Source organism: Eschscholzia californica, unplaced genomic scaffold, assembly GCF_041429995.1.
Source record: "Eschscholzia californica isolate CP2 unplaced genomic scaffold, dmEscCali1.0.p SCAF_5, whole genome shotgun sequence".
Lineage (NCBI taxonomy): Eukaryota > Viridiplantae > Streptophyta > Magnoliopsida > Ranunculales > Papaveraceae > Eschscholzia > Eschscholzia californica.
This window is the reverse complement of record NW_028238472.1, coordinates 26,738,851-26,766,626: the sequence shown is the minus strand read 5'-3', so window position 1 is coordinate 26,766,626 and position 27,776 is coordinate 26,738,851. Positions and strand designations below refer to the sequence as shown.

General features: G+C 38.9%; 3 protein-coding genes and 1 non-coding gene across 6 annotated transcripts in view; 2 read left to right on the top strand and 2 right to left on the bottom strand.

The window, feature by feature from the left end:
• LOC147538037 (uncharacterized) overlaps positions 1-13,449 on the bottom strand; it is a 46,267-nt gene extending 32,818 nt beyond the window's left edge. Inside the window, exons 1-2 of the mRNA XM_086640421.1 lie at positions 12,067-13,449; positions 2,243-4,844 (exon numbers count right to left, since the gene is read on the bottom strand). Coding sequence (XP_086496547.1) covers positions 2,983-4,092 — 1,110 coding nt within the window. The 5' untranslated portion in view covers positions 4,093-4,844; positions 12,067-13,449 and the 3' untranslated portion in view covers positions 2,243-2,982. The remainder of the gene's footprint in view (positions 1-2,242; positions 4,845-12,066) is intronic.
• On the top strand, positions 11,197-11,303 carry LOC147538038 (small nucleolar RNA R71). The gene has a single exon (XR_015226820.1). It is a non-coding gene; the product is annotated as a small nucleolar RNA R71 (small nucleolar RNA).
• Positions 13,450-16,340: 2,891 nt separating the features above from the next.
• On the top strand, positions 16,341-18,537 carry LOC147538036 (uncharacterized). Of its 3 annotated transcripts, none has more exons than XM_086639080.1 (3): positions 16,341-16,623; positions 17,436-17,619; positions 17,715-18,537. In XM_086639080.1, the coding sequence occupies exons 2-3, from the start codon at positions 17,539-17,541 to the stop codon at positions 18,174-18,176; spliced, it is 543 nt and encodes a 180-aa protein (XP_086495206.1). In that variant the 5' UTR covers positions 16,341-16,623; positions 17,436-17,538; the 3' UTR covers positions 18,177-18,537. The 3 variants fall into 3 exon arrangements, with proteins under 3 accessions (XP_086495206.1, XP_086495205.1, XP_086495207.1); XM_086639079.1 differs by lacking the exon at positions 16,341-16,623 and adding an exon at positions 16,684-17,122; XM_086639081.1 differs by lacking the exon at positions 16,341-16,623 and adding an exon at positions 16,789-17,004.
• A 691-nt stretch (positions 18,538-19,228) lies between these two features.
• Positions 19,229-23,687, bottom strand: LOC147538035 (Phototropic-responsive NPH3 family protein). The gene is made up of 6 exons (XM_086639078.1): positions 23,658-23,687; positions 22,777-23,386; positions 22,614-22,683; positions 21,763-22,377; positions 21,146-21,685; positions 19,229-20,117 (listed from the first exon to the last, which is right to left on the bottom strand). The coding sequence occupies exons 2-6, from the start codon at positions 22,878-22,880 to the stop codon at positions 19,491-19,493; spliced, it is 1,956 nt and encodes a 651-aa protein (XP_086495204.1). The 5' UTR covers positions 22,881-23,386; positions 23,658-23,687; the 3' UTR covers positions 19,229-19,490.
• Positions 23,688-27,776: the final 4,089 nt, after the last annotated feature.

Sequence of the window (27,776 nt, the reverse complement as noted above, 5' to 3'; positions counted from 1 at the left end):
CTTAAGGTATGCAATCTCAAAAACACATTACGACAAATAAGGAAACTAACTCTAAAGATCAAAACATCATGGATATTCAATATCAATTGAAGAACAATTCAAGAACTCAACAAAACCAAATAGGAGATAGAAAAATACCTGATTACAAGTGAAGAATCCCCAAAAATCTCTCTCTTCAAGCTTCAAATGGTAAGTAAAATAATGATCCTTCACCCCTTTTATAGGGTCCGAATCAAGGGGCATCACCTACCTCCTTCCCGCCAAGGAGCCCTCGAACAAATGCACACGATCAGCGTATTACAGATTACCACCATAGCAGAGTGTCCCACTCGCAAACCTTAAACAAATGCAAAAATTGCCAGGCGTCTCAGGGACATAGAAGAAGGATGTCCGTCCGAGATAAATATTCGGCACAGAGATGGACGCTCCTAAAGACTCAGTGAGAGTCGGACATCCGAAAGATGCAAAACTGGGCTAAACGTCCGAAAGAGGCAAAGCGAGATAGACGTCCCAAGAGCCGCGGAAGAGAGCTGGGTGTATACCCACGCCCAGCTCGCGCCACGTGGCGCGTTCCTGCGCATTCACGCAGGAACGCGCTGGGCGTCACGGGACGCCCAGCGCGCTCCACGTGGCGCGTTCCTGCGCAATCCCGCAGGAACGCGCTGGGCGTCCTTGCTATGGGCGTCCCGGCGCCAGGCGCCCCTGCTATGGGCGCCCGACGTTCTTGTTAAGGGCACCAAAACTGTCCTTTTCTTCATTGTGCCCCTCTTTGTGTGTTTTTTCTGAATTTTTCAAGACAATCTCCGGAATATTGTTTTGAACACGTCTCGAAAACTCGCACTTAGCGCCTAAAAAATCCGAGCAAGGCACCCAACCTCGAAACAGCCATCGCTACGATGCAAAGTGGCACTCCCACTAGTAAAATATGATCGAGACGCGCACTCCTCCGCTGACACGGTCATACCTCACTACTCTCTAACTCCGCATCCGGACTTAGAGAGTGGGGGGGAAATTGTATGGGCAAATATCCGCCCCACGAGGTGCCCGCAGAATTTATGAACAACCGCTTCGTAAGGATAAAATCCGCGAAGCTTGATAAGGAGGCCCGGTAACGGCCCAAGACGCTAGCATGATCACCAGATCCATACCCGCTTAACACTAAGCGTATCTAACACGTGTCGCGCGATAACCACCTCCTAGTACTAAGCTATCTGACGGCTAGAAGGTTATCGCGCAATCCATAACTGCACTAATGGTGAATATTCCGTATCTTCCACTTGAAGACGGACGTTACCAGCCAGTAGCTTATCGCACACGCGGTAACATCCTGACCGTCTCCCAAGAGATTCGAATACTCATCTGACGGTCGATACGTCAGATCCCCTATCTCTTAACGTACTTCCATGAGTAATGTCACAGAATAATTACGTCGGTTACGAGCTGACCGTCATCAAGACGACCCTCCTCTACCACTATAAATACAAGAGGCTATAACTAGACCAAGGCATCCAATATTCGACAACAGTACTCGAGTAGCTAAATCCATTCTCTCCACTCACTTACTCTCTCATAAGCATCTCAAAGGTCTTTCGATTCCCTCAAAGTCTTTGACTCATCATCTTAAAAGTTCGAAGGTAAGAGTCTGGTAGTCACGAATCAAACGATAACTAGCTAGCCGTATCGACACCATACCACCACCACCTTATTGCATAAGAGAGCTCTCTGGTCTAATATATCTTCCCTTCAACGGTAATGAGCTGATCGTATCAACGTCATTCATCCAACGATCCTCACCATCCGATCCATTTACGACCAGCACCTTATTGCTGATCCCTCTACGACCAGCACCTTATTGCAAGTCCACTTACGACCAGCAAGTTAACGACAATACATCATTACCATCTCCCTTTTCACTACAGTAAGTATACTATTACCGTGGGGATCTGTTCCGACAACTCCACGAGCCGCGACACCTAAAGCACTCCGACTACGGTTACCTCACTATCGCTCACATTCACTTTATTTATATTTGATCGAGTATCTGACTTGACCGTCGGAGCCCCCTTAGGCCGGCACCATCCTGGTGTCCCAGAGGCTTCACGATCTCTTCTCTCTTTTTGTGTGCAAGTTCTTTTCGACACGTAGCTGGTCCCCAAAGCATCCGACCCGACCCGACAAGACTTTGACCGTTGACCCGTTGACTGTCAGACTTTCCGACCCGTAGACATTTTACCGTCTACACCTTCTTCCTTAAGATGATACTCATATGATAAAACACCAGCACCAAAGGACTCAACATTCATGAAAAGACTAAGAGCATGCATAAGATTTATCGAGAAAGACACACATGCATCAACATACTTAAGAATATCACTAGAATCATACCAAATCTACCCAAAAATTTTCAAATTTGGTCAATGTGTTGAACCTCTTGCCTTTTGAAATCTAAGGTCATGATGTCATGCGACTAAAAAGTCGTATCCCCATCCCCAAACTTAAAACTAACATTGTCCTCAATGTTCTAAGCATAGACTCACCAAAAGATAAGAGGTACAATAAGTTAAAGAGAAGAGTGGAAGGATATTACCATAGCCGACGGAGATAAAAATTTATACTACAAAGACTTGTGTATTCGAGTTCCAAGTTGATGATAAGCCCATCGCCATCCCCAAACTTGGATCGAACCACGTCCCAAAAGTATACAAAGTGAGAAACACTCCTAACACATCAATATAAAACATAAAAATGAAGCATAAGCATGACCACATAAAAATGACCACTCACGCGGGATCACTCGATTGCATCAAGCTATGCAACTAGCCTTTGAGTGTCTCGTATGCACGAGAGCACGAGTTTTGTCGCGTGGAGGGTTTCCAGAGATGATACCCACAAACATCAAAGCCCATCTTAATCGGTTCAACGATCATAAAGCAAAAGACAAAAGATTTGGGGATCAACCCAAAGAAAGATATATACAGGTGCTTATCGTCTCACAATAATATCAAAGTAAAGAAGTGCGCGTGAGACGACAAACAAAAAGTAGCCATCCCCAAACTTAGTGGGTGCACAATCCACTAAGTAGGCATAAATACAAAGAGCGACAACTAAGAAGTCATCAAAATGATCAACATACATGTGTAGGGTCACGAGGTCAGTCGAAGGTAAAAAATCATCTGCAAGGTTAGTGGATAAAACATCCACTATGTCTATAGACGTCTTCAAGAAGACGTCTGAAATGTCCCAAAAGGGATCAATAATCGAGTCTGAGATTATGTGGAAGGTCAGACTAGGCTCTAAGGGTAATGTAGTAGGCTCGGGGACCAAGTTAAGGTCCATGATTTCCTCAGGTAAATGGTCTGACAAACTATCCAACATGTCTCTAACTACTACGTCATGAATATCCTCAAAGGCATCTAGAGCCTCGCAGTCAGTTATAACATCAGGCCTTCCAAACATGGTATCTAAGACTGACTCCTTACGAGTGTCAAAACTCGGAAAGTTCAGAATAGTGTCATTCCCAAACTTGCTCATATAGCCATCATTTTGAACATCGAAGTCTAGTGTAATCCTATCATGGTGAGACGATAATGGTCCAGGTAGCGAGCAATAAGGGTCATCGATCAATTCATGCTCAAAGGGTCTACCAGGAGCATCTTCGACATTAAAATTAAGACTAGGGTTAGATGTATTACCCTCACCATCATTCCTAGTCTCCTTTTGAGTTCGGGGTGGGAAACCCCCTTCCTCGTCGCCGATAAGCTCCATCTCAATTCTATCAACAATTTTGAGCATCCATTCCGTGATCTCAGTTACATCTCGATTAAATCTAGTCTGGTACTCTAAAAATGCTTGAAGACTATCTTCAGAAGTCTCCTCGTAATGAGGGACGTGAGTATAACTAGATGAAGACTCTCGCGGAACACGGATCATGGGACAATACTCGGTCAAATGATTTAAGCTCGCACAAATGGCACAAACCGGGTTAATGGTCTCCATGATCCTTTCTTCCCTACCTTCATGTAAATACATAGACTCGACTCTTTGAGTGGAATCATCGAGTCGGGAATTTCTATCACTAAATGGACCGTGCATATATGCTCGTCGAAAATCACAAAGACTTCGACGTGGTCAATCAATGGTAATAGAACTACGGTTATCATCAAATGGAAAATTCATATATGAAGGTGTGGTCATCCCAAATGCTTGTTGATAGTCTCGAAGACTCCTAAGGGGTTGGTTACCCTCATGCTCATAATCCCTAAGACCATATTCATTACTAGTCTGACCGACTCCATACATTTGTCGATATTCGCCCATGGTCATCCTAGCTCGGTCAGGCTCAACTCGCCTATTCCTATCACTAGTCGGACCGTGCCTATATGCATGTCTATTGTCTTGGAGACTTCTAGGTGGTCGACTAGTATTAATGGCATGGGGATCACCGATGTAGTCACCATCCTCATCGTAAGGCCAATCATTATAATAATGTGCCATTTGTACCAATGAGACGATACTATGCAACTATGTTCAATGATGATAACACACAAGCTATGAATGGAAACTAACATTTTTCCAACCAATTGAACACAAGTAAGAAAGAGAGAATAGAATACGATACTAGCGAAGGTCTCTTGCTTCGTTCCGCTTCTCGCTTTTCTACCCTTTTTGATTCTTTCTTTTCCTCCACTCCTTGACTCTTTTTAGCTCTTTTCGATAAAAAGGTACCTCAAAAAAACAAGGAAAAGTAAGAAACTACGAAAATAAAAGAAAGTAAAATGTCTAAGTAAGCAAACAACACTAAACTAATGAACAAAAACAGACAACCGATATCCAAACTACTAAACCTATCCCCGCAGCGGCGCCAAAAACTTGATGCACCCGAAAAGGTTGCACACCCAAGCGGAGGTATCAAGTAGTAATCCGGCAAAGCCGAGATCGATCCAAGGATAGGAAGGTAGTTTGGATATTGAGGGGTCTTATCCACCAATCTAGGTATCAAATGCTAACTTAAGCTAATAAGGAAAGGAAGAAAGGTAAATGGTGGGCTTTATAATGAAATAAGCAACAAAGAAGAAAACAAATAAAACCACTAAACAATCTAAGTAAATGGGCAAGAGAGATTCGAGAGAAGAGTCGAAGGGACAAGAGTCGGGAACAACAAGTAAGAGAAGTGTGGAGGTCTAGGAATCCGATGTGGTGAACCTACAACTATGTACGGTCCAATCGAATGGATTGATGTAAATCTAGTCTCGATTCCTAAGGTGGACGTTCATAAGCACTACGTATGACCGGAGATAATACTTAGTCAAACAAACTTCCTAAACGAATAAAGCCGAATCATCGATCACATTGCCTGATCGATTAACTATGCGAAGTACTTGATAAGACACATGAAAACAAATGAAACAAGTAATCGAAATAAGAGAACATCAATTTATTATCAAACCATTAAATCATCACATAGATAATCACATATTCATCACATTTCATCCCATATTCGACTCAGAAGAATTAGCTACAAATGGTGAATCAAGTAATGAATGGAAATAATATAAAGAAAGACATGAGTTAAAGCGAGAATCCCCCTTTTTCGATGAGGCGTTAGGCTAAGATCGTCGGAAAAGCTAAGTCTCTAAATGCAGCCGAACTCCTTAGCAGAATGTAGGGTTCCCTTTAGTATTGCAAATTGGGTGTCCCCAAGCAAAATCAGAATGCCCCATAGCCTCGGTCATCTTCTTCCTCTCAAAATTCCATCCACCATGAAAGCTTCATTAAGCTCTTTCTCTCTCTATAAAATCAACACCAAACCACAAGTGAAGCAAAAGGGAAGCAAGACCATTATTATCAAGCAAAGACCCTTAAGTTTCCGGCCCAAATTATGGCCGGAACCAATCTAGATAAATCCGGCTAAAGCAAGAAGGATTCCGACCAAAAAAATGAAATCTGGCTATGGTATAAGTGTCCCGAGCTTAGAGATGAAGAACCCGAGCTGGAGTTGCTGTTCCCGACCACGTTCCGGCGTTAAGGAGCATCCCGAGCTGAAGCTCAACTGACCTCTCCTTTGCTGTTTCAATGGAGGAGTTGCTGGCCGATCCGTCCCGAGCTCTTTGAGGTGCCGACCAAGCTTTGGCCGGTCAAGCTTGACCGGCCAAGCTTATGGCCAGCACTGCTCCTTCTCCACTCTCCTTCTTCCTCTCAAACCCTAACCAAAACACCAAGAACAAGAAACCCTAGAGTTTCTCTCTCCTTTAATCTTTTTCTCCTCAAATCAGACTTGTGTTCTCTAGAAGATGAAGATAGCCGTTCAGCCCCCTTACTTTTCTTTCCTTCAACAACTAAAAGCCCTAAAGGTGGGTGCCTCTAAAATTCCTTCCTTTCTTTCATCTTCTTTGGGTTTGGGACTTGGTTCCTTCTTCTATTAGCTATTGGGCTTTGGTATTCACATAGAATTCAAGGGGGTGCCTCCATCCTTCTTTCTATTTCTCAAATTTCCATAAAAGACTGAAATACCCCCGGACTTCTTTCTTTAATAACTTCCCCGTCCGAACTCTGATTCGACTTACGTTTTCACCGTCGGACTCGTCATTGACTCTACTTGTTGTTTGACTTCTGATTTTGACCAAAATGACCAGAATACCCCTGGTGCTCTTTTCTTTCCTTTTGTCGCATAAGATGAAAATGTGATAATTCGCTCTCTTTATTCCGAATTACACGCCAAACCCCAAATAAACTACCTAGCAATAAAAACACATAAATAATTAGAAATACAACCCGAAAAGAACTAACTAATCAAAGTTAAGTGACCTAAATGTGGCATTTTCACGCCACATCAGCTATCATCCTCAACATCAAAATCTAATGTAGTCGAATCATGGTGAGATAAAATGGTCGAGGGAATGAGCAATAAGGGTTATCTGTCAATTCATGCTCTAAGGGTCTATCAAGAGCTTCTTCGACATTTAACTTAAGACTAGAGTTAGGTGTATTATCCTCACCATCATTCATAGTCTCTTCTTGAGTTTGGGGTGCGCAAACCCCTTCCTCGTCGACGATAGGCTCTGACTCAAGTCTATCAACAATTTTGAGAAGTCGTTCCGTGATCTCCGTTATATCTCAATTAAATCTAGTTTGGTACTCTAAAATTGCTTGAAGAGTGTCTTCAGACATCTCCTCGTAATAAGGCACATGAGTATAACTAGACGAAGACTCTCGCGGAACACGAATCATGGGACAATACTCGGTCAAATGGTTTAAGCTCGCACAAATAGCACAAACCGGCCTAATGGTCTCCATGGTTCTTTCTTCACTACCTTCATGTAGATACCTAGACTCGACTCTTTGAGTGGAATCATCAAGTCGGGAATTGTCATCACTAAATGAACCGTTCATATATGCTTGTCGATAGTCACGAAGACTTCGACATGGTCGATCAATACTAATAGAACTACGGTTATCATCAAATGACAAATCCATACATGAAGGTGTTGTCATCCCAAATTCTTGTCGATAGTCTCGATGACTCTTACGGGGTTGGTTACCCTCATGCTCATAATCTCTAAAATCATATTCATGACGAGTCTGACCGACTCCATACATCCGTCGATATTCACCCATGGTCATTGATGTGGCGTGAAAATGCCACATTTAGGTCACTTAACTTTAATGAATTAGTTCTTTTCGAGTTTTATTTCTAATTATTTATGTGTTTTCATTGCTAGGTAGTTTATTTGGGGTTTGGCGCGTAATTCGGAATAAATAGAGCGAATTATCACATATTTCATCTTATGCGGCAAAAGGGAAGAAAAGAGAACCAGGGATATTTTGGTCATTTTGGTCAAAATCAGAGTCAAACAACAAATAGAGTCAATGACGAGTCCGACGGTGAAAACGAAAGTCGAATCGGAGTTCGGACGGGAAAGTTATTAAAGAAAGAAGTCCGGGGGTATTTCAGTCTTTTATGAAAATTCGAGAAGTAGAAAGAAGGATGGAGGCACCCCCTTGAATTCTATGTGAAGACCAAAGCCCAATAGCTAATAGAAGAAGGAACCAAGTCCCAAACCCAAAGAAGATGAAAGAAAGGAAGGAATTTTAAGGCACCCACCTTTAGGGCTTTTAGTTGTTGAAGGAAAGAAAAGTAGGGGGGCTGAACGGCTATCTTCATGGTGATTGAATAAGAAATGGAAAGGAAATGGTGAGAGACTCCCCCTTTTTCGATGTGGTTTGAGGCTAAGGTTGTCGGAAAATATGAGTTTTTAGTTGCAGCCGATCTCCCCTTAGCAATTTTCTAGGTTCCCCATAGCGGCCACCATCATCTTCTCCATTTAGAACACAACCTCCACTAAAGCTAACCCTAGCTTTCTCTCTCTAGAAATTTGTAGCCCAAAATCAAATCAAACCACATGAGAAGCAAGTTAAGGATATGAGAAGTAAAAGCCCCATAGTTTCGGATCAAGAAGGTTGCCGGAACACCATGAAAATTCCGGCCAAAGAGTTGATGAAATCCGGCCAAAACATGGAATCCGGCCATGAAAACTTAGATCCGGGCCAAAGGCATCCATCCCGAGCTAGGAAGCTTCCACCCGAGCCGTGCTTAGGCATCTCGTGCATAGCCGGAGGCATCCCGTGCTGCTGTCCGTGCTCTGTGCATAGGTTGTTGTTCCGGCCAGAGCTTGCTCCGGGAATCTGCTGCAGATGCGTCCCGTGAAGGGTACTGTCCCGTGCTAGCAGCTCCAGTGCAGCTCTCCCGAGCAGCAGCACGTGTGCAGCCCGAGCTGCTACTCGGCCGGCCAATGCTAGGCCGGCCTAGTGAGCTGGCCGGCCTATGCTTTGGCCGGATCCTCCTTCTTCTTGCTCTCTTGTTCTCTCTCTATCAAACCTTAGTGATGAAGAACCAAACCCTAGCCTCCTTTTCTCTCTCTCTCTCGCCTCCTCTTTGCCTCCTTTCCAAGCTTGTGTGTTGATTGATTCCAAGCTAGAAGATGATGAATAGTGTCTTTGACCCCTTTCTCTAACTTCATTCAAACCCTAGACTTAGTCAAACTTGACTAAGTCTTTAGACCAGAAATGGGTGCCCATAAAATCTCTACACAATTCTCCTTCTCTTTCTTGGGCTTGGACTTGGTTTTGGGCTTTGATTTAGAAACCAAGAGAGTGCCTCCATCCTTGTCTCTACATCTTCAAATTCTCACAAAGGACTAGAATACCCTCGGACTTCTTTCTTCCATATCTTCCCCGTCCGAACTCCGAATTGAATACCGTTTTCACCGTCGGACTCGTCATTGACTATACTTGTCATTTGATTTGCTTGAAGCTTTTTTCTCTCGTTTTTGGTACATGAAATGATAGTGATAATTCGCTCTCTTTATTCCAAATTACATGTTTAACTCCAAAAATGATTACCTAACAAGAAAAACACATAAAATATTATTGATAACACTCGAAAATGACTAATTAGTCTAAGTTAGGCTCTCCAAATGTGACATTTTCATGTCACATCATCTTTTGAAATCTAAGGTCATGATGTCATGCGACTAAATGGTCGTATCCCCATCCCCAAACTTAAAACTAACATTGTCCTCAATGTACTAAGCATATATACTCACCAAAAGATAAGAGGTACAATAAGTTAAAGAGAATAGTGGAAGGATATTACCATAGCCGAAGGAGATAAAAAGTAATACTACCAAGAGTTATGTATTCGAGTTCCAAGTTGATGATAAGCCCATCGCCATCCCCAAACTTGCATCGAGCCACGTCCCAAAAGTATACAAAGTGAGAAACACTCCTAACACATCAATAAATAACATAAGAATGAAGCATAAGCATGAACATATAAAAATGACCACACACGCGGGATCACTCAATTGCATCAAGCTATGCAACTAGCCTTTGAGTCTCTCGTATGCACGAGAGCACGAGTTTTTTCTCGTGGAGGGTTTCCAGAGATGATACCCACAAACATCAAGGTCCCACCTCTCAATAGACAAACTAATCATACAAGAAAAGACGAAATATTTGGGGGTCTACCCAAAGAAAAGATGTAACCGGTAAGAACCGTCTCACAACACTGTAATGACATAGGTATATTAGTGAGGCAGCCACAAGGAAGAGGTAATCCCCAAACTTGAATGACGAAAAGACAACAAAGTTTGGCATACTAATAGAGGGGGCATGCATTTCACCAAAATGATCTACAAAGGTCTCAGGAATCAAACTAGTCATGTTGTTATGATCCTGAGCATTAATAGTATTGTCCCTTTGAACTACCGGTGCAAGCATATATATATATATATATATATCACAGGTAGGGAATAATTATTGAGAAAATGAGGGTTTAGGTCTATCAACTGGTTTTGGTTTAGATTTCGACTTAAAAGCCTCGTTATGTTCATCTCCTCTCTTGGAATTTGTAAGATCATCGGGTATATCTACCTTCATAGGGGTCTCCAAGTTAGATACTTCATCTATTTTGAGAGTGGAACTAAACGTAACACATTTAACACTAGCACTAGGTGTATCAGCCTCACCTATACCCTTGGGATTTGTTGGAGTTTGGGGTTGTGAAACCCCTCTTTCGATGTCTTTCAACTTTTCCTCCAACTCTTTAAGGGTGTGCAAAGTGTTTTGGCTAATCTGAGTTTCTGTCTCATAAAATGATTTCGAAACATCTTCAAGAGTCCTCTTATGATGAGACGCATAAGTGAAACCGACTAAGGGTTCTTGAAGATTCTCATAATAATTTGTAAAGGCATCACTCCTTGAACCTACGGACTTCATATACGTGTCTATGACATTTGTGCATCCTAGTGAGACATTTCGGCAAAGAGAAATAGTAGGGCATTCACTCGCTAGGTGTTCTCGACTTGCGCAAATGCTACAGACACTATCAATCACTAAATCACCTCATGCATATCTATACATTCTTTCCGAGCCACGTTGAAAACTTTATCATGTACTTCCCCATTTTCCTTTAAAAAGCATATGCCTCTTTTTGAGTAATGGTTTCCTTCGGCTATATCTCGGTCACTATTAACGGGTGTGTCCCAATCTTGGGTCTTCTCCGCTAAAAGGTCGAGGTACTCCCAAGCCTCATTAGGACTTTTACTCATAAACTCTCCGTTGCACATCACTTCCACGAATTTTTTCATTTTGGAGGTCAAGCCATCGTAAAAGAACCCGATGACCCTCCATGTTTCGTAGTTATGATGTGGACATGAGATAAGGAGGTCTTTAAATCTCTCTCAACACCCGAAGAAGGTCTCATCTTTGTTTTGCTCAAAGTTCATCATTTCTCTTCTTAAGGTGTTGGTTCGATGAGTGGGGAAGAACTTTTTCAAAAACGCCCTAATCATCTCATCCCAACTTCTTATAGTCCTAGGCCTTAGAGAATGAAACCATATTTTCGACTTTTCTTTTAATGAAAATGGAAATAATTTGAGCTTAGCGATTCCCTCAAGTTCCCCATTGATTGGGAGTATCGAGCAAATCTCATCGAACTCTCTCAAATGAAAATATGGATCTTCATTCTCTAGGCCTCGAAATATAGGAAGTAATGGAATAATCTCAGGGTCTATGTCTAAATTACACTCATTACTCGAAAATATGATGCATGAAGGTATGCTAGTCATATTAGGTTCAAGGTAGTCTCTAAGAGTTTTAAGTTGTCGATGAACCTCATACCCATCATTCCACCTATCATTCCCATAAACATCCATTGAAGCACAATCAAAGCAAAATGCAAGCAATCACAAGTGTTCAATTCGACTACAACTATCAATAATAGACAAGATGCAAATGCACTTAAGCCGCTCAAATAGGTAAAGATTAGGGAACGATACTAGAGGTGGTGTTCGTTACCACAATTTGATCCTCTTCCCTTTTTTTTGTCTCTACCTTTTAATCCCCAAACTTGTTTGCTTTCGTCCTTTAAAGCTCCTTGGATGAGTACCTAAAAGAAAACTAAAATTAAAAAGAAGCTTAAAAAAAGCAAAGAAAATAAACGTCCAAGTAAGCAAATAACACTAAACTAATGAACAAAACACGTAAACGATATCTAAACTACTAAACCTATCCCCGGCAGCGGCGCCAAAAACTTGATGCACCCGAAAAGTTGCACACCCAAGCGGAGGTATCAAGTAGTAACCCGGCAAAACCAGGATCGATCCAAGGATAGGAAGGTAACTTGTTTATCGAAGGGTCTCGTTCACGGGTTAAAGTATTACTGGCTAACTTAAACAAAAATAGAAAGACCAAAGATAAATGGGGGTTTTGATAGTTAGGCATGATTCGAAAATAAACAAAAGGGAAATAACTAAACTTAAACTATTAACTAAAGCTTATTGGAAGGCTAGGGTCATATTTTACATATGAGAGAGGTCAAGGATTCGGGAATCCATCGAGATATACCTATGTAAATTCTTGCTTGGGTATTGAGTTTGAGTCATCTCAACTTTACATTAGATGCTCTAAGTGCTAGATATACCTAATGGTCATAACTAGTCAAAGGGTAATCATATTCCATTAAACATTGAGTCTAAAATCGGAAAGATCGCTTAAGAAGTAACTATGACATATGCTTGACATAAGACATGAAACAAGCTTAAACGATTAACCTCGTGAGAGAGACATCAAACATACTCATCTAACCAATACAACCACATACATAAGCATATCAAGATTTCATCATAATCCTCAACAAGAGGCTTAGCTACACATAGAGAGATTATTGCATTCAACCCCCAATGAGAGTATAACAATGGTGTAGACATCGTGAGACTAGTAATTACACTATCTCTATTTCTAATTTCTCTCTACCTAGGTTTATTAAGCAAGAACAAGTAGCAATCAAACTCCAGAAAGATTAATAAACAAATTCAATCATATATAAAAGGAATCATTCACAAGCATACTCAAATTTAAGTTTAATTACATGAATCCCTCATATAAATTAATTTTTCTCTAGAATTCATCAAATACAAGTAGCTAGCAACCCTAAAATCAAACAAGACTAAGCTAGATAATCATGTAATCACCCTAAACAAGAACAAGAGGAAAATGAGTAAGAAAAACCCTTCGAGAACAAATGGAGTGAAAAATCTAAGCAAACCAAGCAAAGGAGCCAAAAGGGTTGCTCTCCGGCCATTTTAGGTGTTGTCCCATGCCTTAGCAAGCTGCTGGTCGGCCAATGGAGCTGCTGGTCGGCCGTTGTAGCTGCTGGTCGGCCATTGTAGCTGCTGCCCCGGTGCTATAATTGTTGTCCAAGTACCCCTTTTGCTCCCTTTTTGGTGTTTTCCTTGCTAATTTCTCTCTAGATCTAAGTTTCTCTCTCTAGATCTTCATGAAACCCAAAACCCTAGACTCCATTACATTTTCTCTCTCTAAAAATCAGCACATAAGGAAGAAGATGAAGTGTAGAGACCAAGTTAGGGCATTAATTTCTATTTCCTACCCAAAAGACCACTTTGCCCTTCTTTAGTAGTTATAGTCACTCCTTTGTCTAGCTTGACTTCTTCAATTAATTTTGACTTATTCAATGACTTCATTTAATTTTAACTTGAATAATGGGCTCTCTAACTTGACCAAAGGGTGCAAATGACAATTTTGCCCTTGTCTCCTAACTTGTTCATTTCTTATGCTTTTTATCTCTAATCTTCACCAAAGTGATGATCATGTTCCAAAGACTTCATAGACTTTCTCAAATTATATTTTGACCCTCTTAGGTGCAAATGACCATAATACCCTTGGTGAGTCTTTATCTCATTACTTGCTCCCTTTTGCTCCTAGACTTTAAGGACCTCTTCTTAAATTCTTTTAAGTGCTTTAACTCTTCTAGGGTCTCCTTAGCTTATTTCCTTGCATAGTTCTTTTATGGTACCTTGTCATGAATATAAACATATCTTATTAGAATTGAAGCATAAAATGGACTAATTCATCTAAGTAAAGTGACCTAAATGTGATGTTTTCACATCACATCAAGCTTCCCTAAAAAGGTTAGACTGGTAAACTTGAGGGTGTAAGGAGTTACACGAGATGACTCAATTTTACAAACTCTTAATAATAGAAATAAGTTAATTATTTCGTCATTAAATCATGGTTTATTATTTAACCGGCAATCCAAAAATAATGAAGCATTCCAAGTAAGATTATCAGATACGTGATCTGATAAATGAAACCCTACTAAGTGAAGTTGGAATAGATTCATTATTAAGTCTCTACTCCAGGTCATTACATGGACAACAATGACTTATGAAGACTAGCATGGTAGATTGACTGATATCGCAGTTTCATGGACTATACGAGTTGGGAATCGAGTCAATAACATGGGTGTATGATTAGGAATATACACTGGATAACCCAACATGAGAGTCCTTCAAATTGATGAAAAACGTCATGAACCCTCATAGGCAAGATTGGAGAGGTTCCTTAAACATGAGTACTCCACTCATCTTATATAAGGAATGTCAAACTTTGGTATCGCCAAATGTCGTGCCGTAAAAAGAGGTTATAAAAGAGGATTACCGGGAATGACACAATAGACATGAAGTTAAGTGCAAGTACAAGACTGAAGTATGTTCTCCTAACTAGGTTAGGATTAGTATCTCCGAGCCACTTGAGGAGAAGCAATTGAAAATGTGCGACCGCTCTCAAATGGATTAATAGTTAATCATTTGGTTTGACAGTTGTTCTCCAGATAAAGAAAGTCTGAAAGGTATGATGTATCAGATGAGATACGAAGTTACGTGGGAATCAAACATTGCACTTGTTCTAAGTACAAGTGGGAGACTGAAGGATATATCCGTTCGGGTTGAAGGAGATGTCCCTTCCAAAGGAGTGTTCGACCAAGGTGGCAATGCGTTCAATTTGTCAGTTAGGATAACGATGACTTTATCCGGAAGATCATCTAGTCCGGTCAAATTAGGGGTCGTAATGCTTAGCTGGAAGTCGCTTACGATCGTCGGGTTACTTCGGTGATTCGCAGCTAACATAGATCGAATCCTACAAAGGGTTACACCAAAGACTAGTGGCTTGATCGGAGAGAGTTGACTAGTGGGAGTTTGCCTATAGATGGATATGATCCAGTCTGATAGTGCCAAAAGATAGAAAAAATCGGGCTCGAAAGAGAATCCCGAAAAAATGGAAACCCCACTTATGGGCCGACTAGATCAAGCCCAATAATGGTTGACATGAACCGGCCATAGTGTGGGAGTGGGCCGGCCATGCCAAGCCGATTAATGGGCTTAAGTGGCCGACCACACCAATATTAGGGGAAAGCCTGATTTCCAATCAGATAGGGTTCCGATTAGTTTATCTTTTCTGGGACTCTTATTGAAACCTAATTTGAGTGAGACTCATATTAGGGTGTCTCTATATAAGGGTCATTAGAGTTCAGAAAAAGGGTTGGATTTCTCAAGAGAAAACAACTCCTCTCTCACAATATACAGCTAAGTGGCGAGAGAGGGTTTTGAGAAAAAGCTCCCAATCTATCTAATTAGTCAAAAGAAGAATGGTTCTTCTTCTCAACCTTCAATGGAGTTCTAGCGGACAACAAAGAAGGGAGGTCAAGTCACTTACTCGGGTGTCTCAAGTAGAGGAGCGACAATTGGAGCTCTCATCTTCTTCGAGATAAAATCATTGGAATATAGTTCGTGGGAAAACGAATCCAGATATTTTTACTTTCAATTTCTAGTTTATTGTTAGTTCATGCATATGATCCTGGTTAGTTAGCCTTAAACATATGATGTTTCAGATTCCGCTTACAACGTTAGTTAGATGATTAATAGTATTAGATACGTACAAAACCCAACAGTGAATTGAATTATCATTCAGACAAGTAATAAGGCATTCATCATATATCAAATCATGCTTCACGAGTATCCAAATACAAGAGATATCTAAATATGACGAAACAAAATAATAAATGAGGTCATCTGGGAACGGATCCTGGATCCTCCAGCTGTGTGGAATTTATGTCAACCGTTTCAACCACTTGGGCAACTAAGTGATGACTGAAATCTAGTTTATTGGATCGACTAATTACCATATATGATAAATTGTCCGAAAAATGAAAAGAATGTAGGGCAGAATCCTACATCCACGGTCTGAATTCAACCTACTCTTATCTCTCTACAAAAGTGAGTCAAATAATGCAGTCAACGCCTCCTGCTTGTTCCGGCAACCTTCACTGTTGAAATACAGAAGGCCCCAAAGTTTGGTTTTTGGTGGTTGATTTTCACAGTACAATTTGGTGGGACACCCTTAGATGCATGTGGGGATATCTACCCATAAAATCTAACTTACACCAAAATTGAATATATCTTCTATCTGACAAACAATTAATTTTCTCTATTTCTGGACAGATTTGAGTTTTTTCTTTCTTGTATTGGATAATTTAGATCCTTTGTAATCCATCTAAATGCTATCCACCTGTAGTACGGCCAGGATCAAAGACTCGGCTACAACATATTCTCTCTCTCTCTCTCCTATTAATATAGATGGAAGCATAGGATAATTAGAAATAATTGAGAAGCCAACTATTGATGGTGTTATATATTAATCTTGGTTGCATGTGATTTTGCCTTAGCAAGCTAAGCTGTCTCTTTGATGATTTGTCTGGAGAAATAAAATGTAAGTCTCTCTCTCTTTCTAAATTAGTATAAAACATCATCCTTTCAAAAAAAAAAAATTATATAAATTATATATTATTTAGTTTTAATTTTAATATTCCTATCTTGCTGTATCTGTCTGCATTCTGCAGCATTTCTCTCACTTACCTTGAACCACATTGGCTTAGACTCTGAGATTTGTTTGGCATGCCTTCACACCCACATATACAATACTACTTTCTCTCTCTCTCTCTAGAGAGAGAGAGAAAGAGAGAAGAGAATCTACAATTCTTAGTCAGTTCTAGTATATATTATAAGTATATACATACCAATAAGTTGAAGTACTAGTTCAGAATGTGAAGAGGCACTGTTGTTTTATTAAACAGAAGGAGAGTTCTAAAAAGTGGGTTTCCAAAGATAAGTTGTTGTTATATTGCTTTCTTCCATTGTTGTTTTATTAAAGAGAAAGAGTTTCATTCTGAAGTTCAAATTCTTCTTTTCTTGATCTCCTCATTCTGTAGGTAAGGAGATAAAATTCTAACCCATGTTTTATATTTTGATTTTATTGAAGATCTCAAAAGCAGAATCATTTTTTTGTTTGTGTTTTTCTTAGTTCAAATGATCAAAAGATCAAAATATCTTCCTTTTCAAATTAAATTTTGAACATCTTTCTGAATTACCTGGTTGGAACACTTCTATATTGGGTTTCAGATTATTATTTCAGAGTTTCAGTTTTTTTTTAGTTCTTTGAAGGAACCCCCAATATCTCTCTGTTTCATTAACTTGATGAAGAAATCTCAATTCAATTCTTTGAAATGGTTTCTTATTTTACAGGTTCGCTGGTAGAATAAAGAGTTGAGGTGCAAATTTGAAGAATTAAGCGTTTGGGTGATCAAAGTAAAAAAGGATTGCCAAGTTTGAATCAAGATAAGGGTAAATGGAGAGAGTTGTGAAGTCTTATGATAAGGAATGCATGAAGATGGCAATACTAAAACATGAAGAAACCTTTAAGGAGCAGGTAAAGTTTAGTATGAACTATCTTTATCCTTTTTTATTTCAACATAATATTAAGGTTGAAGAAATATTACTAAGTATAAGTATGATTATATGCAGGTATATGAACTTCATCGTCTTTATCGCATTCAGAAGGTATTGATGAAAAACCATGGAAACTATATAAATAATGAACAAAGAAAGACATGGAAGAAACTTAACTTGGAACGTCCTGCCAAAGACTACATGATGGATAAATGTGGAGAAGGAGATATAGAAAATGAGAGTGATATTGAATTGACATTAGGTCCTACAAGCTTCGGACAAAAGAAGAAAGATGAGATACAAATGAACTCTGATACAGGACCAAGCTTTTCTTCTTCGTCTAATGAATCGATTTATGTTCAGAGACGAAATTCAATCACCCATAAGCCAAACGACGGTAAAGAAGATTTAAGAAACAATAATTGGGGAATTATTCAAGTTCCAAACATGAATTCAAATGCTTCGGATGTTGATGAACAATTCAGACAAAAACAATCACCATGGCTTTTCCAAGTTCTGAGTCTTAATATTACTTGAATCTTTTCGGGCTATTGTCGAAATGGGTTAGATTTCTTTTCATGATTGACTAACTCATGAATATCATCTATCTGTGAAAATTTTTCTTTCTAGATTCTAGTTTTAATGGTGATTGACTCTTTTATACAAGTCTAGCATTTACCCTTGTTTCTTAAGCACATTATAAAGCTAGCTAATATTACAAAAAACTATGCAGTCAAATTTGAAACTTGTGTGCACCTCAACTTTAGTTATTAAATACAGTATTAAGGTCTTTGAAATGCTAACTGAGACATTTTTAGTGTTTCTTTCGGGATTGTGTTTTCTATAAAGTCATCATTTTGTTATGGTAAAGAAACAAGATGTTGTAGTGACCTCTAAATTCTTTCTTTTTGTCTATTTAGACTTTTAATCAACTTTTTGTTATGCAATTGGTTTAATCCTTCTAGTAGTATTTCTGCTGCATCGAATACTCGCGTCACTTCAGTGGATATTATTGTATGTAGACCTTGTCCGTACTTCCAAAAAATCATGTTATGATCGTAAAACATCACTCTAGGTTAAAGTCTTGTGTTCTTAAAGTAATAAAGAGCGGAATAACACTACGGAAACAAGAAAAATATGTGAACATATTCCCCTTTTTTTGTTTATATTTTCGACTCGGGTTGTATTTGAGACTTCTTACTAATGTCAGATACCCGTGCCAATGTCCATGTTACATATTCTTTTTTCTATTGATGACTCCCTGAACGACTAAATTTGGGTCGTACTCCCTTGGGAGCAAAAGGTTGCAGACTTGCCGCCATTTAGAATGTCGATGTTGTTTAATGTCTCAGACAGTCGAGCACCTCCTACCCTTTCTTACTCTACAATTTTTTTTTGTTGCCTACTTTTGTAACCAGTACTACAAGTAGAAAACATGTTTCTTTATATAGACATAAAAAACTAGAGCTGCAAGGTTAACCAAAAAAGATTTCACCCTTGAGAAAAATTGCGCGTATTTTCTGTTTCAGTTGTTTCCTTGACCCGTTTAGACACCACTTCAACTGAAATGCTAACAAGCGTAAAGGGGATTAATAAATGTATCTACATTACAAATCACAAGAATTTCAGATGAATGGTAAGGGTTGTGACATAGTGTACAAGCTTCAATTCAAATACGGAACAAACAGGAAGTACGATTACATGACTGATGTTCTCTGAATCTTCACAACTTCGAGAAAAAAATATAATTTTTCTGTCAGGATAACTAGATAATATACAGATGTATAAAAGTCAAAATCGAAACAAACAGATAATTTCCCTTTTTCACACCTTAATATGCTGTAGAATGACTCAGGAGATGGAGTGACGTCGATCTTTGTTGGGCTTCGTCCGACCTGCAGGCTTCAGGAGCCCATCAGCACGAACAAGACGGCCAAGTTTTTTAGACACGGAACTGATAAATGATTTTGGAGGCAATGGGGGCTTATTACTAGATGAGGGTGGATGATTTACTATTACCGATGTAGTGTTTTCTGCCCGTTTCTCAGACACAGAACTAATAGATGAATTTGGAGGTAAAGGGGATTTATTACTAGATAAGGGTGAAGCATTTACTGTAACTGATGAATTTTTTCCTGCTAGTTTCTCAACTTCTTTTAATCGCATTTTCGTCTTGGCTAACTCTATTTTCAAGTCCTCATTTTCTCTTTGTAATTTCAAGATCTCTTGAGGGGCATGGTGGTAATCTGCCGAATACGGATTAAGTTTTCGAGGTGGAGCAGGAGAATCTCCACCATTAGAGTTTCCACTCATGACATCTCGGAGACGTTGTTGCTCATAGTAAAGCACTTGAACCACGGTTTGAACGGGTAGTCGATCATTTTGAGCAGCATGGGCACAGGCCTCTCGGGATAATTTCTGGCAGTCCATTAAGCTGCAAACTTTCTTCCTTTCCATGTCACTTAAAGTTGAATGAGCCTGATACAAATAACACCCAGGACAACGATATAAAATTCTCAGATGGTGTAGTACTCACAGAGATCTTCAAGAATTAAACAACTTTAACAATAATGAAAGCATATAAGATCGTAAATTTCAGTGAGTGAGATGAAGATATCCTTCCAAGAAAGTATGTAATAACCGATTTGTATTGATCAGGACCAGAGTATTAAGTTTGTGGATATCCAACTCCAACCAACCGAAAATGAGTGGAGAGCTCTTAAATACTATTTAGTTGGTCATGAGATTCACGTGCTCCCTATGGGAATATTTTACACGCTCCTTCACGTGTGGCGTTCTTTGAGTCTAAGATGTGTCCTTTTTGCAGGTAACATGGAGGACTTGTGTCGTTTGGCCTATCACATATGAGCCAAGCTCTAATGCTATATTATGTTTGTGGGCATCCAAATCAAAACCATTTAGCACTTAGCAGTGAGTTGACAAGTCTCAGATCTTATTTAGTTGGTCACAGAACTTCTTACCATTGCCAATATCACCAAAGTAACAAATTTCAAGAGCAAAAAAATTGCCCGAGCTTTAATGAACAAAATGAATGTAAACAGATTACTTCAAAAAATAAAAGTAAACTGATCTAGACACGTTGGTGGATACTTCAGTGACGTTTACTTCTATCAAAAATAGAAGTAATAAAGAAAGAAGGATTAAGATAGAAACATCTCTTAGATTCTCCATGTGGAAGAAGACCTTTGGGGCCTGAATGCATATAAACAGATTCATATCCTATATGAAAGATGCGTAAACTACAAGAACAGAATCAGAAACATAAACACACAAGCCTCCAAGTAAGGGAGGGGCTAAAGGCCCCCGGCGAAAATGATGTAGCCTTCCGGATTACATATGGGACCTCTCCAATTTTGTGCTTAATCCTGGTGCCTAGAGCATTTTTGCCAGGGAGCCTTTAGCTCCACCCTCCAATTAACCCTAGGAACATTGCCCAACTATGAAATTATAAAATGTCATGTGATGAAAAGTTAGAAAAGTTCTACCTTCAAGTAGATGTCAATGGCCCTGTACATGCCATCTTCTGTTATTCTTGATTGTTCAGGAATCAACTCGGCTAGGCTGATAAACCTCGAAACAGTCAAGTTACGATCAGATGCCACCTCAGCAATATAGTTCTCCATTAACTTCCCAACTCGTTCCATATCACTTGGAGGTGGAGAAACATATTCATCATCAACAGTGTAGCATGAATTGGTCTCATCCATTTCGTATTCAAGGTAATTCATCAGTATACGTTGTATAGTATCCACATCGAACAATGTATGACTAGTGAAGGAATATGAAGGAATTAAGAGATCATCTAACACTGCCTGTCCAAGTTGCTGCCCTATTCTTTTCTCAAGATCAAGCCGACAAGCAACAGTTGTATCAAGATATATTGATGCCCGCAAAAGAATAGAAAGAAAACTAACCGACAATGTATTCTTCTCCATAGGTAGAAGAGTCACAATTGTCTCTAACACAACCCGCTTTTCGTGTTCTTGTTTTAGTTCAATTTTCTTCCTACTTTTCCCAAAAATTTCCTGCATCAAGATTTCATGTTTTAAAAAACAAGAACCATTAAGAAAAGAGAAATTTTGTTTCTGGTTCAGATTCTCACCAAACCTCGAAGAGATTTCTGCGCGTATAGCATAAGTATTGGACCAATTGCATATTGTTGAAAGCCTCTTGTTGTCATTGCAATGATAACCCGTTGGAACATATCGATTCTGAGGCCTGTTAAGTCTTCTGTCCACCAATCTACTACAGGTTTAGGATGTGAACCAGATAGAGTATTGATATTGTCATAGCGATCCTCAGTTTTAGTAGGCATACACAATTGGCTCTCTTTACAGATAATATCGGCTATGGTATCTATGCATCGACTCACTAATTTCACCTTCTCTGCCATGGGCAATAAGCTCTCTGATAACTGCAACACAGATACTGCACCTGAGAGGCTCTTGAGTGCCACGTCATTCAAGTAGATCTCTGTTCTGCTGACTAGATTGCCAGCTGTATAGTCATCTGTCATCTCAAGATACTCAGCCGCACACCTAAGCATACTGATGTTATCTACGCCAATCTCAAAGTTAATACCATAACAGAATTTCGCTACTAATTCGAATGATTCTGCCCCACCTGGAATATCGGGTATCTCAATATCTAATGTATCTGCCTCACTGGCGTTTGAGATCAATTTCCTCATGTAACCACTCTTTGACACCAGTGGAAACTGCAATTTAGTGTCGAAAGTTTAAATTAATTAACCAAATCTCGATTCGATATAAAGGCTAGATAATTATGTCACTTGGGAAAAACATGTACATATAGATATAAAGTTTTAATTAAATCAAACTATTTAAAGTTTCAACTAATTATACTAAACTTTGAACTTCAAATTAGCATCTTCTTCTCTTTCTTTTACCAAAATAAGGGTTTCTTTATACTAAAGCAAGAATTGAATATTACCTTGTGCATTGAGAAGGGAACTCCGTCAACATGAACTGTGACATCTCTAGATATTTCCTGAGAGGAGATCCTGTTGAAATTCAACATACCCAACTTATAAGAATAGATTAAGATTATAATTTTGAGAGAAACCCCAAATGAGAAAGATGAAGAACAGTCAAACCATTCACTTGTTCTCTCCATTGCTGAAGAGAGATGTTTCTTTTTGTGAGCCATGGTAGTAGTAGTAGATGTTTTTGCAATTTCTTCATGTTCAATGTCCTTCATGACTGCTGCTTAACTTCTTCTTCTTCTTGACCTTGATTGTTTTAATCATGTCCCATCAAATTATTTGTAGTGAAGAACAAGTAGAGTCTAGAGAAAGAGAGATGAAATTCTTACTCTTATAATCAAACAAAAACAAACACCATTTCTGCAAATAACTCCACTTTCTATTGCAAATAGCAACCATGCCTGAGAATCTTAATCCGTTAACAAAAAACAAAATGTAACAATCATAGATAGGTTCATGGTTGAACAATGTACATATATAGCCCCAATTTCAAAAACAAGAGGATCCATTTTTCTAGGGTAAAAGAGTCATTTTCCCGTTTCGTTTTGGATTATGGGTGAAGAAGCACGAGGAAGTTGATAATGGTCGGATGTACATTCAAATTTATGTGGTTGATGAGAGAAGAAGGGATTTTCTTGTCTCTTTAATTATGTTATTGTCATGTGTTTGTGACTTTTGAGTTGGCATTTTCAGCCACAAACCCTGGACTGGAGTTTGCGTACTGGCAGGGACGGAACTAGGAGTAGTAGTCAAGGGGGGCCGAACAAAAAAAAAAAGTGAAAAATTAGTCTACCAGTGCTCGAACCCAGGTGTCTCACGTCTAAAACTCGGACTTCTGCCATCTCACCCACACTACATATATGTAATAAGTATGACTCGAACTTTATTTATACGAAAAACCAGAGAGCAATCAGCATTTCTAAAACAATTTACGGCAAGTCAAGGGGGGCCATGGCCCCCTTTGGCCTGCATGTAGATCCGTCCCTGCGTACTGGATTAGTTTTGTACGAGTGAGCAAGATTAAGTTCGGAAGGGGTAGCAGAAGCTGTTATTAACGACTTCTCGGCAACCACCACTAGTACTACTGTAATGACAATTTTATGAATGTTTTTTCTTAAAAGCATCTCCAATCTAAAACTTTATGGCCATATTTGGCGCCGGAATGAATATGATTCATGGGAATCACATTCGGATGACGTGATTCGGAGGAATCATATTATTTCAATTTGATGTTTGATTTGATCAGGATTAGTAATTCGATTCTTGACAGATATATGGAAAAATGAGTGAAGGATCCAAATTTTGAGGGGAAATGAGCGTGCAAACCATTTCCGGCCAGCAATGAGTTTCTAGTCCAAATGTCAGGACAACTCATTTTTTCCTGGTGTTCCTTTTTTTCTCCCCCTCTTGCCCCTGGTTTGAAAATATTCAAACCAAATTTTGGGATCTCGCCCGGCTACGAGCATCTCTAATGCAAAACTCAATCTTAGAAACTCGGAGTGCCACATAGGATTTTCTGAGTTTTTCTTAAAAATCATCTCCAATGCAAAACTCAACTGAGATCTCAAAGATGATGTGTCGAGAGTGGAATAGAGATATCTCAAGAGGACACTCTATTTTCAGAGTGTCCTCTTGAGATATCTCTAATTGTCCAACTCATCAATATTTAAATTTCAACCAATAGAAATCAAGTCTTCGTATATTTCCAAAATAACTAATTATTTTTTTACAAAAATAACCATGACACGTAAGTAAAATAAAAGAGTTTAGAGTGTTGCATTGGAGACATACAAGAATTGAGGATCTCTATTTTCGACACCTAGGAGTGAGAATCTCAATTGGAACTTGACAAATAGGACGAATAGAGATTTTTTTGAGTTTTGCATTGGAGATGCTCTAAGTCTCTCTTCTCGTTTTCTTTCTCTCTCTAAAACCTCAAAAAACCATGGATGTTAATTATCTTCTTCCTCTCTCTCTCTCTACACTAATCTTCCTCTTTCCCTCTAATTTTTTTTTTGAAAATTGTTCCTCTCCCTCTCTCTAAACTAATATTCTGAAGTTGATTATCTTCATCCTGTCTCTCTTTCTAAAAGTTTATCAACTTCGAATATCTCTCTCTAAAAAATATTCTGTAAATTATTTTGAAATCGATTATATTCTTGTATTGAAAATTTTTTTGAAAGATTATCGACTTCTGAAATAAAAAGAATAAAAATAGGAAATATGGAAATCTTTTGAAAAATCTACCAACATATAAGGCAAGAATGTTTGAGGAAAAAAAAGTAGTAAGATTGGAGAGAGAAAATATGTTTAAACAGAAATAAAAAGAATAAAAACAGGAAATATGAAAAAAGAATAAAAGTTAGAGAGAAGGAAAATAGGAAAAATCTAGAGAGAAATTTGTAAAGTGTCTAGTACACAGAACAGTTTCTGGTACACAAGAAAATTTCTAGTAAAAAAATGTCTAGTACATTAACCTAATCACCAGTGCACAGAACAATTTCCAAGAAACAAGAAAATTTCCAGTACAAAAATGGATAGTAAACAGAACAATTTTCAGGAACAAAATAATTTTCTCGAAACAAGAAAATTTCCAATACAAAAATGGCTAGTAAACAGAACAATTTCCTGGAAACAAGAAAATTTCCAATATAAAAATGTTTAGTACATAACCATTTGGCCAGTACACAGAATAATTTTCGGTAAACAAAAAAATTTCCAGTACAAAAACGTGTAGTACATAACCATTTGGTCGCTGGAGAGAGAAATTTTTTGAAATTGGTTAAAAGCTGGAGAGAAAATTTCGAAATTGGTTAAAATTAGAGAGAAAATAGGAATTGGTTAAATAAATAATTCTGGAAAGAGAATTAGAGAGAAAAAGTATAATTAGTTAAGTTTAAGAATTCGAAATTAGTTAAGTTTGAGAAAATTGGTTAAGTTTGAGAGAAAAATTCAAAATTAGTTAGAAATTGGAGAGAGAAAAAAAAAACAGAAAATTAAGTTTAAAGATAAGGAAATCTGTTGATAAAAAAGGAATTAGAGAGAGAAAAAAAGAAATCTGCCGAAATTAAAGGAATTGGAGAAAAAAAAGGAACTGGAGAGAGAAAAAAGGAAATATGGAAAGCTGGCAACGGTCACTTCCTCTCACTTCGTGAAGTAAGAAACACCCGGAAATTTCAGAAATTTTCGCGGGCAATTTGAGTGGCAGCTTCCGTAAATTTGATGAAAAATCAAGGGGGTTACGATACTTTCCAATAGGGGTCTGACGCTTTGGACTGGGTTTATAATTTCGGGCATTGATGGACTGCCCACTTATTTTGGGCCCAGTTTTGGGCCCAACGTCCATTCACTCTTTTTAACTTGGGATGTGATGATCTAAAAAATGGTAAGTCAAGAAAGGACAAAAAGCCCAACGGGTCAACCCGTATCAAGTCAACAGGGAGGTTGAATCCAAAAGAGGTCTCCCACTCAAACTCGAAAATGGGGGGACGGTTCGATCGTCCCAGACGTCTAAGTCTTTTCTTGGCAAAAAAGCAACCAGGTCTGCCCTAGGATTCAAGAGAAGACTAGGGGGTCCAATTAAATATGGTCGATACCTCAATCCCGAAACATGGGAGGTGAAAACATGTCTGATGTTTTACCGACTTACTCCTGAATCCTATCAAAGATCCTAGTCAGTGAGGATCTCAAGTATTTATTAAACTAGGGCTTCAAGAGTCTTGCAAGAGGAAACTTCCTCTAAAAAATCTATAAGATTTGAAACACGATCTACCAAATATCCTTGAACAAGCTAACTTCTATTTATCAAATATAAAAGATAATCTTAAAGAGGAATCCTAATATGTCACAACTACGAAATAGTAATTTTAATTCAACACGGTGGATCTCAGCCGCCTATCAACAGTCGGTCAAAGAAGCCTTTAAAGGTAATCTCATCGTCTCAGCAGACATAACCACAACAAGCGAACAAAATTAAATCTATGAGTAAGTAACAACTCCATAAATCCGGGTTCACTCAATACTCAATATTTTAACTGCAAGGGCAATCCGACTGTCTTGTTCGTCGGAGAGGTTCTTGAGTTTCTTGCGGCGTAGCAGTCTCAACATCTTGACTGAGTGAAGGAAGACAAATTTTGGCATCTGCAAATTAGCGCTACAAGGAGGGATGACTCTAACAAAATCACTATTGTTCGGTAACTCGAATCTTAAAATCTATTGCTAAGAGAATCCCATCTCTACTTTACTTTCAAATTTTACTTTGAAATCAACAATGTCTTCAGAAGATGAATTTCCTGTTGAGGTTGAACGCCTCATAGTAGAAGTATTGACTGCTGAGGTTGAATGTCTCAAAGCAGAGAAACTGAGAGATGTGAAAGATACGCAAGCTTTGCAAGCGAGCCTCTCGAAAGCTCAAGAAGAGGCAGCTTCCCTGGAAAAAGCTAAAGAGGTCGAGAAACAGAAGGAAGTCATAAAGACCCTTTCGCGAAATCTATTCTCGACTTCTACTAATGCTATCAAACCGGGCTTAGAGGGTAACAAAGGTTAAAAGCTATGGAACTGTTATTAAGGAACAGCGAAAAGAGAAGGAAAAAGATGCAGGTGCAGATCGAAAGCTTAAACGCCCATCTATAAGAAATCGCCCCAACGACTGAACCCAAAAAGGTGGAAGTTATACGAAGCGCCGCAAACTCAGGAGACCACAAGGATTTCTTATTAAGCGATCCGGTCATACGTCAGTGAAGGGAATTATACCCTTATACTAGTGTTTATAGCGGATAACGACATCTAATGTCTAACACTAGTATCCCCAAGATCATCATGCAAAACTAGTAAATAACCAATAAGAAGATAGTAGATTACCTTAATCGCTATTTCCCTCGAACTAGTTGTATAGATTAAAGAAGACCAAGAGCTTCAAACGTAGCTCCTCTACTTGGGACACCGAATAGTATATTTAATCTCCCTCCTTGAAAGCTCGCTAGCACTCCAATGGTGGTTTGATAATAAGAAGACCTTCTTCTTGCTTGACTAGAAGATAGTTTGGGAATTAGCTCACTTTCTCTTCTCTACTTGATGTGGTAGAGTAAGAAAGCTTAGAGAGAAATTCCACA

Excerpts from the sequence above, each read along its gene's own strand:
- LOC147538036 (XM_086639080.1), top strand. The coding sequence starts at position 17,539 with ATGGAGAGAGTTGTGAAGTCTTATGATAAGGAATGCATGAAGATGGCA. Across the intron at positions 17,620-17,714 it reads AAGAAACCTTTAAGGAGCAG|GTATATGAACTTCATCGTCT; the intron begins GTAAAGTTTAGT and ends GATTATATGCAG.
- LOC147538035 (XM_086639078.1), bottom strand. The coding sequence starts at position 22,880 with ATGAAGGACATTGAACATGAAGAAATTGCAAAAACATCTACTACTACT. Across the intron at positions 21,686-21,762 it reads AGAAATCTCTTCGAGGTTTG|GAAATTTTTGGGAAAAGTAG; the intron begins GTGAGAATCTGA and ends ATCTTGATGCAG. Across the intron at positions 20,118-21,145 it reads CCATTGACATCTACTTGAAG|GCTCATTCAACTTTAAGTGA; the intron begins GTAGAACTTTTC and ends TATTTGTATCAG.